The 13,514-nt window shown below is 34.2% G+C and overlaps 1 protein-coding gene across 1 annotated transcript in view; it reads right to left on the reverse strand.

Annotated features, from left to right (window-relative positions):
- Nucleotides 1–87: 87 nt before the first annotated feature.
- Pi4KIIIalpha (phosphatidylinositol 4-kinase III alpha) overlaps nt 88–13,514 on the reverse strand; it is a 192,915-nt gene continuing 179,488 nt past the window's right edge. The window contains exons 26-29 of the mRNA XM_089086118.1: nt 11,948–12,141; nt 7,842–8,020; nt 6,536–6,695; nt 88–884 (exon numbers count right to left, since the gene is read on the reverse strand). Coding sequence (XP_088942244.1) covers nt 659–884; nt 6,536–6,695; nt 7,842–8,020; nt 11,948–12,141 — 759 coding nt within the window. The 3' untranslated portion in view covers nt 88–658. The remainder of the gene's footprint in view (nt 885–6,535; nt 6,696–7,841; nt 8,021–11,947; nt 12,142–13,514) is intronic.

Consider the following 13,514-nt stretch of genomic DNA (forward strand, 5'->3'; position numbering starts at 1 on the left):
ATGGCTCAGTATCAAAGAATATTAGGAACTGAACTAAATATATGCCTTCTCAAACAAGTTGACAAGCGAGCGTCATATAATGAACTGGTTCATGAACCTGTGAAGGGGATGGCCCCAACACGACCCATGAGGACGTCCCAGATATAAGTCTAGAACTAAATCTTCGTTTTGTGATTTTACTTACTACAACTGGAACCTGTTATGAGACACGACTTAAGTTACAGTTATATTTTACTATTTCTACAGCGCATTTTATTGGGTTTCGTTCGGATTCTTTTTTATATTTTGGAGCAATTTCGACTTAAAAGATTTTCACTTTTTCTACATTGTATTTTACTATGTTTCCTTCAATTTTTTCCCCTGCAATTTGGAGCAATTTTGACTTGAATTTTAACTTGAATTCCTTCGTAGTTGGCGATGATTTTAAATAGAGGGAGAGAGATATCAGCAGATTTTGGGTGTTTTTGATTTTCCGTGTGAAATTTTGAGCCACTTAAAAGATCCAAAAGTTGTTGCACTACATGAATTTTGAAAAGGGATTTCCCTATTCCTCCGTGCTTTAACCCTCAAAATAAGGCAAACTAAATACTCAATAAAATAAACGAATTTAAATAACATTGATTAACATATAACAATAATAAAGATAAAATACAATCCTTTAGTACGGAATTTCGTTTTGCACCCACTGAATGTAGTCATAAGTTTTAGTTCTCGGGTTCAAAGTAGATTTCCTTACAACTTCAATCATAGAAGCGGCGGCTTCCCGGTCTGTCATCTGTGGTCCAAATCGAGCACGAAGCAGCTTTATGGTTTGCCCTCGAAAGCATGGTAAACCAGTATCCAGCATTAAAGAGACTAGAGATATGATGGCTTCATGGTATGGCCTGAAATGAACAAAGTTAAAGGAGGCCCAGAATCATGAGTTGAGGTGGGACTATAGGGGGCGCCAATTTTTTTGGCTGATTCTTAAAAAAAGTATAAACTTTGAGCTAGCAATGTAAAAGATTCTATAGAGGGGAAAAAAACAGTCTCACTATCGAAATGGCTCAATGGAGCTATCTAAGGGGCACCAAATCTAGCATGAAAAAGCTATATGGTTTGTCCTCAAATGTATGGCAAACCAGTATTTAACATTGAAGAGACCAGAGATACGATGGCTTTTTGACATGGCTAATACAGAGCAAAATGAAAGCCAACCTGACTTGTGGATGGGGGGGGGGGCAGGGGGGATGCAAAAAAATCACTCATCCTTAAAAAATATATAGATTACGAATAGATAGAGTAAAGGATTAAACTAAGAGAAAAAAGGTGGCTCTCTCAGGAACTCTAAATACAGGACGAAGGTGGTGTTTGGTTTACCTTCGGAAACATGGCAAATCAGTGTCTAGCATTAAAAAGCTAGAAATATATGGCTTAATGGTATTGGCTGTACTCAGTGAAAGTGAAATAAGACCTGGAATTATGAAAATTGTTGGGAGAAGAGGATGATTAAGGGGGTTGAAAATTTCCCTTTTCCCTAAGAAATGTTCAAACTATGAAAAGGTAAAGTGAAAGATTTTACTAAGATGAAAAAGTCGTGTGATCCAAAGAACTAAAAAGGGCTATCTCAGGAACTACAAATTGAAAAAGAAGTACTGTATGGTTTGCCCTCGGAAGCATGACAAACCAGTGTGCAGCATTAACTAAACCAGAAATATGATGGCTTCACAGCATGGCCTGGATTGAGAAAAAATGAAAGAAGACCTGGAATTATTAGTTAGGGAGAAGAAGAGAGAGGAGAAGACTAGGGGGCTAAAAAACTTCTTATCTCTAAGAAATGTATAAAATAGTTTATATCGATAAAATAAAAGTTCAAAATAGTTCAAATAGAATTCTTCGGCTTTAAAGCAAGATTCTAAGTCTGAAGATTTTACTTCAGCCCTTTCAGAGCATATTTTAAATTTTCCAGACCATTTTATTTTGTTCGAGAATGTCTCTTTGATTTCTAGGGATCGGGATTTAAAGAAAAATTTTCGTGAAACTCTTGGAATAAACAAAATCTTATTCAAGAATATTGCTTTGAATCGGGATACAGGTGAATTTGGGCTGAACTCTATCTATGATAATTTATTAAAATCTGACAGAGTAAAGTTCAATTCAACCAATGTAGTTGACCTCTGTCCAAATGTTATATCATTGAACGCTAATGAACCGAATCCAAGAAGGTCAAAGAGGCAAGCTTCCGCCTTTGCTTTGAAAAGAATTAGAGAATAAAACAATATGTAGTTTTATTTGATTTCGTATATAAACTTTTGTTTTAAATTGTTTTAGTTTAGTTTTATTACTGATGACGGTCACTGTATATGTGACCGAAATATCTGGTATTTTTTGTGAATTTCTATACACTGTCTATTAAAAAGGATTTTATCCCTATTTTGAACTTTTATTTTATCGTCATGGAAAGGCAGTGTGGTCTCCGAAATTATCTACGTCATAGTTTAAATCGAAAGTGTATTCTAGCAGTATTGTATACTTGTTGATAAATCTTTATAAAAACTTTGTTACACTTGTTACTTATTGCAATTTATTCATAATTATATTTGATATTCGTTTTTTTCCTGTAAAGTTTTGGTAGTCAGAAAACGATATTAACAACGAGCGAACCGAATTGGTTCATAAGACGATACGAAATCCTGCTGCCAAAGCGAATTTCGACTGCCAAAGCATTCGAAATATAATTTGTCCAAAGCAAAAGTATATTTGCTTGATTAAAAAAAATATAGCCCTTGAAAGTTACTTTACCTAGAGCAAAAGTTACACAAGAAGCCCCTTTACACAAGAAGCGAACGACATAGTGAAGATTTATAAGCAATCTGCGTAATTTGTTTATTCTATCGCCCCTTTTATAGTACAGAGTCGGAAAATTGAAATGCGAAAAAATTGATTTGCAAAGCCTAATTCCCAAATGATGTGTACTAATATGTCCCTGTATCTTTTTCCAGTTTTCTCATGCTACTACTACTCCTACTACGACTACTGTCAAAAAATCATTGAATAGCAGTGCCACCCAAGGTCGAGGCAGCTGCACACTCTCTTCATCTACCCCATCAATTCAAAACTTCACTCTTAAATTTAACTTCCAATTCTTCTCTTATGAATTCTTTACACTTAATTTGGAGTGAACCTGCTTTTTGTTTAGCCTCAGATCGACCGCAAAAACCACAATCTTTGCCAACATGTAATTTTTCATCCATAAAACATGACCTAGCTACAAGGCTGTATCCAGGGGGGAGTCAGGGTTTGAATCTCCACCCCGAAACTTTCATCTGACTCGTAAAAGCGTAATAAAAATGCATATAAATTTTTTTTAATGTGTTTTTAGGCTTTTTGTACCTCCCCCCAACAAGTAAAACTCCTTGATACGCCCTTGCCTAGCCATTTTCACCTTCCTTTTATTATAGCCCTAGAAAGTAGGACCAAACAATTTTTCTGACAGCTTTTTATTTGGCATATTGTTAGCGAAACGAGCACCAACAACTAGTCTTAGACAATTTATCTGGCAAACATTTAAAAAAAGGTAATTTCAACCTTTCAAATTACCCACGCTTCAGAGCCATGTTTGACTACAATAACTATAGTGGCTTCTAAATTCTAATCTTAGTTCATACTCATCTTCCTACTCTTCTGACCTTCTTTTCAAGCGCGAAAAAGGAAGGAAAACTACTTGTCGAAGCTTCAATATTTCTTAATTTCAAAAATCATGCCCTAAACCTTCCTCTGATTGGTCAGACATAGGAATTATAAAGCTAAAACATAGAAAATAGAATACAGTTAATAGAACACAATAGAATACAGGATATATTAAATAGAATATAGAGAATACATAGAGAAAAAGTAGAATACAGAGGAAATAGAATACAGAAACTACTAAATAGAATACAAAGAAAATCGAGAATGCGTAAAGAAAAAGTAGAATACAGAGAAAATAGAATACAGAACATAGCAAATAGTGAGTAAAGTACAGAAAAAATTGAGAGTACATAGAGAAAAAGTAGAATACAGAAAACAGTAAATAGAATACAGAGAAAATCGAGAATCCGTAGAGAAGAAGTAGAATACAGAGAAAATAGAATACAGATCATAGCAAATAGTGAGTAAAGTACAGAAAAAATTGAGAGTACATAGAGAAAAAGTAGAATACAGAAAACAGTAAATAGAATACAGAGAAAATCGAGAATCCGTATAGAAGAAGTAGAATACAGAGAAAATAGAATACAGAGCATAGCAAATAGTGAGTAAAGTACAGAAAAAATTGAGAGTACATAGAGAAAAAGTAGAATACAGAAAACAGTAAATAGAATACAGAGAAAACAGAGAATACATTGAGAAAAAGTAGAATACATAGAATATAAAATACAGAAAATAGTAAATTGGGATTAGGAAAAAGGCCAATCTTGGGGTGTTGACGGGGCTAGATTTTGTCTCTTCTGACACATGAATTTTGACTGGTCGTCTTATATGCATTTATTACCTCTACATTTTAAACAGTTCGGGTAGTGATATTTTGTCGGGCCGAATTCTATCACCCGAAAAGAAGAAGACATGAGGGTTTTTCTGAGCACATAAAATAAGGAAAGAAGGTAAAAGGCCAATTTTGAGGGTTTTATGGGACTTGATTGTGTGTTTTCTGAGACAAATTTTTTATTTGTTGTCCTTAGACACAGAAAGATGAAATAAACCCGAAAGCTAGCTAATGGGAAGAAACGACTGTCGGCCCTTTTATATGAATTTATTTTTATAACAATTTTGTAATTTTTATAAACAATTTGAGTGGTGACATTTCATCAGACCGAATTCTATCGCCAAAATAAAAGGAGTTATTTGAAATGGGGAGTTTTGTGATTAAAACTTGAGCAAATAAAACCTTTGTCCTTAAAGACAGGGGTTCCACTCCTGGTCTCGCTGGTTATTTAGTTTGGATCAAGGGTCAAAAGCAGGACTCTGTAAGCTCAGATAGAGTCAATCCAGCTATAAATAGGTACCTTCAGATAACTAGGGAAGGTAAGCAGGAGAGTGTACGAAAGGACAGGATGGCTGCCCGTCTTCCCCTTTTGCACTTCCTGGATGAAGGTACATAAAACGGAGATCAGTACCGGTGGTAGGGGGTTCAATGTCCAGTGCCGTATTCTTTACTTATTTTTTACCAAAGCAAACCTTAGGTCATAGCTCAACTTTTATGAATTTATGAAGCTGAGCCGTTGTTATTATTTAGTTTCAATGACACATATTATTATTAACCACAAGAGATGGCAATTCACAAAAATGTAGGGGAGGGGGGCATAATATATTTTTTAGATCTAGAAAATTACAAAAAACAGTATATTTCAATGAAAATGCCTACAAAGGTATTTAAAAGATCTATTAAGGGGACAAACAATATTATACATTTTAACTAATCAGAGCTTCAACTAATCAAAGGTTGAAATTCCAAGGTTGGCACTTAAAATCCTTCTTTTCAAAGATAGGTAACATATATATGGATTTTTTTTTCTTAAAAATCAGTAAGGATTTTATTGTATTTTTTCTTAAGAAATATGTAGAATATAGCTTGCTCATGTTTTTGAACTCTACAGATAGGCTTTGAATTGAGCCAATAATCAAATATATTTGGGATATAACTTCTTTTTACGGAACTAATACCCTCTGGTATCCCTTAAGGCAGACAACGTTGAGTAAATTTCAATGAAAATCTTCCCTCTGGTTGATTCTATTTTCTGTGTCTCTCGCTGGTCGAAACCACAGACAAAAGATACATAATACGGATGTCCTACAAGATTACCAAACAATATTAAAAAAAATAACCCCGGGTCTTAAGTGTGCTAGTTGTGATGAAAGTGGTATACGTTAGAAGACCGTGTTGTCATGCTTATTAAACCATCGATTTATTCTAACGATCAACTTATATTTATTAACGAACATTTATAAAACCAACATTTATAATATTTGGTTTGGGACGGGGGTCAGTGGCGTGACTCTGTAAGCTCAGCCAGAGTCGACCCAGCTCTTAATGGACACCTGGAGAAATCTGGGGAAGGTAAACAAGATAGGTGTGCGAAAGCACAGGATGGTTGGCCCCCAACCCCCCATTGCACTTCCTGGCTGAAGGGCCGTGAAACAGAGATCAGCACCGCCGGTAGAGATTGTAAAGTGCAATGCTATATTATTTACCTTACCTTTATTTATAAAACGACCATAGGGTTAAAACTGATAAGAAATCACAAGAAAATTTAGGATTATTTTATAAATTGTATTTAATTCTCTTGAATTTTTTTCGTAAAAGTCAAATGTTCTGAACAAACTTGCTATTAATTGGCAACTTAGCTTTGATTTTAATCAATCTTTTCAGAAAATTTCTGATTTCAAATAACTTCTATTTTTTGTTTAAAAGTATGGTTTTCGTCGTTAATCAATTTTGTCACCATATACTGTTCTATTGAAAACCAGGTCCAGGCATGACGTTCTCCAGAATTTTCTTTTTTTAAACGAATGTGTTTACCTTACAGCCAAGAAAGCTTGAACACACAGTTCCATAAACCACTTAAAGGGTGGTGCATCTATTTTACCACCCATAATCATTAGCATTTCTTCTGTGAGCTTAATATCGGGTTCAAAGCCTATGTTCCCTCCAGGTGATGACTCAAACATAAATCCAAAATCTGGAAATAAAGAAATCGATTACCACTTCTTTTACTATTTTTAATTAACAAAAAGCTTTCAAAAAAAAAAATGTAAAACTGATACATACTAGATATAATTGACAGCGTCGGTGAGATGAAGAAAGCTGAAAAAGATGAAGTGACATTGTAAATAGCATAGAGCAAAAAGGTCTAAGGTCAAAAAATCACCAACGCCATTTAATGTTTGGCATTTATTGGTATTTTTTAAGTGTATTAATGAGGCAAATACTGTTTGGCCTTTTTCATCCACTATCCAACTTAGCCTATTGTTAATTGGTTTTCTTGTTTGTTTGTAGAAGTTTTCTTTTCTCTAATGGTTTCCTGCCTTTATCTTTATTCTCTTGTTCCGTAATAAATATAATATTATCACTATAAGTCGCAGATGGTGCATAACTTCAGATTCAATTTTAAAAACTAAAAAAGTGAGAGAGGGATGGAGGGAAAAAGAGAGAAAGATAGAAAAAAGAGAAGTAAAGTGAGTATCCAAAACTAAAAGGGCTTATTAGCTAGAATATTATATATACACCCCGCTGATGACTGATCGCTAGTTCTAGCAATTGTTTTTCTCTATTTAGAGATACCTTTATAACAGAAAATTCTAGTTTATTTGCACTTTCTCGGTAAAAAAACAAAACAATGTGAAGTATGAAAATAAATGAATCCTGTGAGGAATATGACAAAACTCTCTATTTAGAGATACCTTTATAACTTTTGCCACGTCAAATTTATACTTTTCAGAAAATTCTAGTTCATATGCACTTTCTCGAAAAAAAAAAAAAAAAAAAAAAAAAAAAAAAAAAAAAAAAAAAAAATGTGAAGTATGATAATGAATGAATCCTTTGAGGAATATGACAAAATTCTCTATTTAGAGATACCTTCATAACTTTTCCCATGTCAAGTTAATATTTTCAGATAATTCTAGTTTATATGCACTTTATCGGAAAAAAAACAAACAATGTGAAGTATGAAAATGAATGAATCCTGTGATGAATATGACAAAACATTTTAAATACAGAATAAATCAATCGATTTCCTCGACCGTTTTTCAAGAACACACAACTTTTATCTGATACGCACTATTGCTAATTTAGCGTTTACACCCATATTACTGAACAGAAATCTTACCTATGTGTATAATATGGCCATCTTCATCTAGCATAATATTCCCGTTGTGCCTGTCTTTAATTTGAAGAAGGTAGCCGACAACACTATACGCAGCCATGGAGCGGACGAAATTCCTTCGAGCATGTTGATATTCTTGAGTTGTCTCGTCACCGTATTTATTCAAAAAGTAGTCATACAGTCTAATAAAAATAAATAAATTTAAATTATTAAAACTTAGTCAGGATTGCCCCTTGCAGAGAGATGTTGATTCTCCTATACAATGATACAATGTCGGTAAACTCTAAAGAAAACCTGTTTATTTTTTCTATACATAAATTAATTTGTCTATTTATATTTATATTTGTTTTTATATACTTATTTACAAATAAATTTTTATATATAAAGATGTAAGAAAAAATGAAATTATTTACACTCATTTGGGATTGCCCCTTGTAGGGAGATGTTGATTATCCTATATAATAATTTACCATATCGGTAAACTCTTAAGGAAACTCCCTTATTCTGGTTATTTATAAATACACAAAATACATAAAACCAACTATTCAAGCCCCCCTTGCTCTGATGGTAGAGCGTGTAACCGATAAGACACTCAACCACGGGATCGCGGATTCGAGCCCACACTTGCCCTGTGCATGATCATAAAGAATCAAATTATTGGCGCGTTGGTTTGTGTGCTTTTTTTTGCATTCCCAATTTAAACCAACAACAAAAAATACTAAAAATATAATTGGGTACGTGGAAGTTAAGTTTATATTCATCAGTGGTACAGCTAGGAAGACTTGTTACTCTCCAAAGGACTGTAATTCCGGTATTTATTACTTTCCCTCAGTAATTGTACTAGCTTCTGGTCGTGAAACGGGCTTTACCTCCTATCCATCGTTTACTTTTTGTATTCTATTCAACAAATGCAATTGGATATGATAACAAACTTACTGTGTTCTAAGCATTAACCAGAATACCAGGAGGGGGGGGGGGTGGTGGTGCTGGAGGTGGTTTCCCTTCAAAGATGAACAAATTTCAGAATAGCTCATAAAATTGTGTTCTCTAGTTCTAGACATATTTACTCACATTTTCTTTTTTCTTATTCGACAGACGTTTCTACTAGTCTCAACATCAAACATTAGTCATCAAAAATGCATTATTCTAGGTCTGTGTAACATCGATTCACAATCTTCGGCAAATATACAGTTAAAGGGAGAGGGCCCTTTGTACCCGTGCCTCCTCAAAATCTCGGTATTTGCAGATCAAATTAAACGTACAGTTAAAGGAAGTTAGAGGCAAATGTACAGTTAAAGGAGGGGGAACCTCGCCTCATCGAAATCTCGAGATTGGAATATCTTTCATATATCTCTGTTCACGTGTTTTCACAGAATTGTCGTTTTTTAAATGTTCACCCCCCCCCACACACACACACAAAAATGTTATTTCCCTTTTCGAAGAAAATTTCTTCGTGCATGTCTATTTTGGAAAACCCAGTTTGTTATTATAGGCACACTACATATTCATTGTCATTTGACCAATGAAAGCACAAAAAAGTCAGGTATTTCCACAAATTCAATAAACAACCATCATTAAAAGTGAAACAACCATATTCAGGCAAGTGAATAAGTTTTTTTAGGGAAGGAGGATTTGTTGCAACAGCCAACACTTTATTAGATGAAAAAAAAATTGTGGATTAGGATAAATATCTGCTTCTTATACAATATGTTTTTAGGGTCGTTTCTTTTCCCTGTTTTTACGGATTATTTTAGACCGAGGTTCCTAAAGAACACAGCTAAGGCTATGGGAGAGCATGGAATCATCGAATTTTTGGAATGTTTTGAGAGGTGAGGGTGCAAGAATAGATTTGAAAACTACTCTTAAGAAGACTAATTCGATTTGACATGAATAAATAATGGTGAAAAGGTCACGTTGGGTGACAAGAAAATCTATCGAGTAGATAGCTTCACTTAACTAGACATTATTACTAATGGTGGATATAGTGAAGTTAAAGAAAATAGAACTGCTGAGGTATCTGTGTTTTTTTTTAGTCTACAAACCAAGATTAGAAAATTGTCTAAAGCTTACTTTAAATATAAGCTAAAGTATTTACAGTGGTCTAGTTTGGTTCAGTAACACAGGTGCTTCGGAAGGCAGAGGAAGATTTGTTAGATATTTTTCAAAGAAATTGTCTAAGGATAGTTTCAAGGTTCCCGTTTGACTGATCGTGTATGTCAAATAGGAAGCTATTAGAAAATTATTATTCAATCCCACTTTTTAGGGCTATAACAAAAGAAATGTTGAGATAGCAAGGACACGGTTACGGATGAAGGATCACAGATTGCCAAAGATTGTGCTCTTGGCCACCAATCTGAGCAAAACAGAAAGCAGGTCGTCCCCAAATAAGGTGGGTAGAGACCATAAGGAAGTATTTAAAAGAAATCGGAACTTCATAGGAGGAAGTAGAGTAAAACTCTCAGTTAATTAGCGTGAAGGAGGAACATGTGCAGCTGTGTTGGCATCAGGAAGCTTGGTGCTGCAGTGAGTAGTTAGTAGTCGTAGTAGTAGCAATTATTTATATTGGCCTTCTTGCCACAGCAGCCAAAAAATAAAAGATAAAAGTCAGCCAACAGCCAGTCAACAATTTTCTTAAAGTACCAACATAGTCAAAATAATCACGTTTTTGTTCCCGTACACCCCTCTTATAATAGAAATCACTAATTTCTAATATTTTTCTTTTGGTTATTTCCAAATTACGAAGTTTTTAGGACAGTACCACGTTTTCGTCAGTGTTGCTACGCTGAACCGTAGAGGCAGAACTGATTAGTTAACTTTGATAACCACTTTCGTCCACAAAATTCAAACATTAACAACCTATTCATTCCAGAAATTCTGGAATGAATTTCTTCAAACAGAAATTCGTTCAAATGAAAGTGCGCTACGAAAAAATTTTCATTGGGAATTGTCCACAAGAAATCTTCCTGGCGGAGACGGGAGGGGGGCTATTTTATGTGGGAAGAACTTTTTATGCAGGGCGAGCCGAATTTCCCACCATTATTTCATAACAATCAGAAATTAAATTATAAAAAAGTTTTTTTTTCAACTCAAAGTAAGGAGGAACTTCAAAACTTAAAACGAACAGGATTGATTACATATATGAGGGGGGGGGGGGGTGACCCCCACCTCAATACCTCGCTAATTACGCTAAATTTTGCCTTTTTGTCCCAATCCTTCAAAAACTACTCCTAAAACACAAGGACCGTTTAATTAGAATAATAACCTTTTTCAAAAGTTCTAAAAAAGTCAAAATTTAGCGTAAAGAAAGAGGTATTGAGGTGAAGCAACCCCTCTCATGTAAGTAATGATTTCGCTTCGTTTTAAGTTTTTATATTGCTTCTTAATTTCAGTTGAAAAAACTTGTTTTTTTTAATTTAATTATATACCAAAGATACATTAATAATAAGGTCAATGTTTAGCAATTAAAAGTGACTTATCAGAAAAAAAAAACAAGCAGACTACCCCTAATTAAACTACCAAATTTTCAAACTAATCTTGCACTCTGAACTCGCGAAACCTCTAAAAGTTCATTCATTTTGCTAATATTTTCATCTGATCTAAGCCTAGGAGAGTTTTACTTCCCTATTTGATCCCGTATTCCCCTTTGCCGTTACTGTTCTCTATGATCAAGTCCATGAAAATCATCCATATACATAGGGATAGAAGGAACCCTGCTTAATCCCTGATTTAATCACTATAATGTATTTATCTGGTATACCATACAAGGATAGGACCTTCACTAAAGCTCTTCTATCAGCTTAAGTAATATAGCAGTTTGTAAGGAATTATGGGATTTTATTCGTTCTAGGTCAAATTTATTTTTATATATATACAAGAACAAAAAATAACATCTTGTACCTAGATAAAAATTAAGACTTCTTTAGATTTAACTTGTAATATTGTTGTTGATTATATATTCTAAATCCTATTATGTTAATTAATATTGTGCATAAATTTTAATTAAGAACAGCCCAATTTTGACGCCTCTTCATTTAAGAAAATTAAGAAGTGTCCTCACTTTCCAAACAATATGATAAAACGAAAAGCAGATGAAGAAGAAGAACACTTGCCCAATATCAGTTTGTCTCCCAAGACTATCTCTTGACGTCGCTTTTGGCACACATTCAATAACTCCACATCCTGGTGCAGTAGCAACAACCCGATAAGGGAATAGGAACAAGTTGAGACCCACTTGTTGAAATATCTTCTTGAACAAGGAAATAACTTGAAGAGCGAGCATATCTTGTCGCACATCGTCACCCACCTATAAGAAAAAAAGTTAAATGAAATGAAATGGCAGAAAACATTCAAGACATGACTCATCTCAAGGTTTTTGTCCCCTACATATTGCAACATATTCCTACATATTTTCACACACATTCCTATATATTGTTTTCCTATATATTCCTACACGTGTCTTAGGTCATGTTGTTTTTTGTTTACTTTTCCTACATGTTGCAAAAAGAAACAACAAGGAATACAAATCAAAGAATGTTTACAGTAAAACTATTGAATATTAAAAATATTTTAAGACTAATTTAGATAAATATGCAATAACACAGAGAAAATCAGACAGTATTAGTAAAGAGTTTCATGAAAAATAAGACAGCTATTTTACAACTTCAGAACATCTAGACTCGTTGTAATATTTTATGTTGTCGCATTAACAATTAGCAAAAAAACTCCAAATTTCCAGCATTTCAACTTTCCTACTTTCCAATAAAGCTTTAGAATAATAGCAAATTTCAGATTTCTATTTTAGAAACTTCTATTTTAGAATTTCGATTCTAAATTTCTATTTTGGAAACTATGAAACATAACGACTTACGAGAATGACCACAAGAAACTCAAAGTACACAAACCCAGCTTTTAAGAGTAATTATCACTTCTGAACTATGCTGGCAACCGCCCGTTGACAAAATGACTCTCTAAGCTGGTTGCTCGTTTTGCTTCCTTAAGCTTTTCAAAACGCCCCCCCCCCCTTTGAAACACCTCCTAAGACTTTTCACATCCTTTGTTCGACCTTATTTAGTGAAAGCTTATCCAACCTTACCACCACCATGCATTCTAAACGTATTCTTACCACTGGCCAAAGCACAAAGAGAAAAAATTAAACCGAAATTGGTCATAACATATTAAAAAATTAAAACTAAATCATGGCATCAGATTCAGCGTATCCGACACTGTAGAGGTTTCAAGCTCCTGTATACAAAAATATGGAATTTTGCATTTTCTACCAGAAGAAAGATCCCAGATCCGTGTTTTTTTTTTGTTTTTTTTTCAGGGGTGAACGTTATATACACGAGTTTTTATAAACGAGCTATAAGAGAGCTTTTTAAATAATACACTGTCAGGCCAAACTCTCCTACCAGTTTCCCCGCAAAAGTTTTAACAAGCCACTCTGGCTGGGAGTAGGAATGCTTAATGCAGAAGTTTGGGGCTTAAACTCCTTTCTGATCCTTTGTTTTTTTGTTATTTTTCCCCCCCTCATATCCCAACCTACCCATGAAATCACCATACAGGAACAAAGAAAACTCCTGTCGTGCTTATTTGGTGTCTACCCAGGTATAGGAAATCTTTTATACCCTCGATTGTAGAGTGGTAAATTACAATTAGGTAGTGGGAAACAGCCAGTTG

Source organism: Artemia sp. Qi Xiang Cuo, chromosome 3 (genome assembly GCF_049724085.1).
Source record: "Artemia sp. Qi Xiang Cuo chromosome 3, ASM4972408v1, whole genome shotgun sequence".
NCBI classification, from domain to species: Eukaryota; Metazoa; Arthropoda; class Branchiopoda; order Anostraca; family Artemiidae; genus Artemia; species Artemia sp. Qi Xiang Cuo.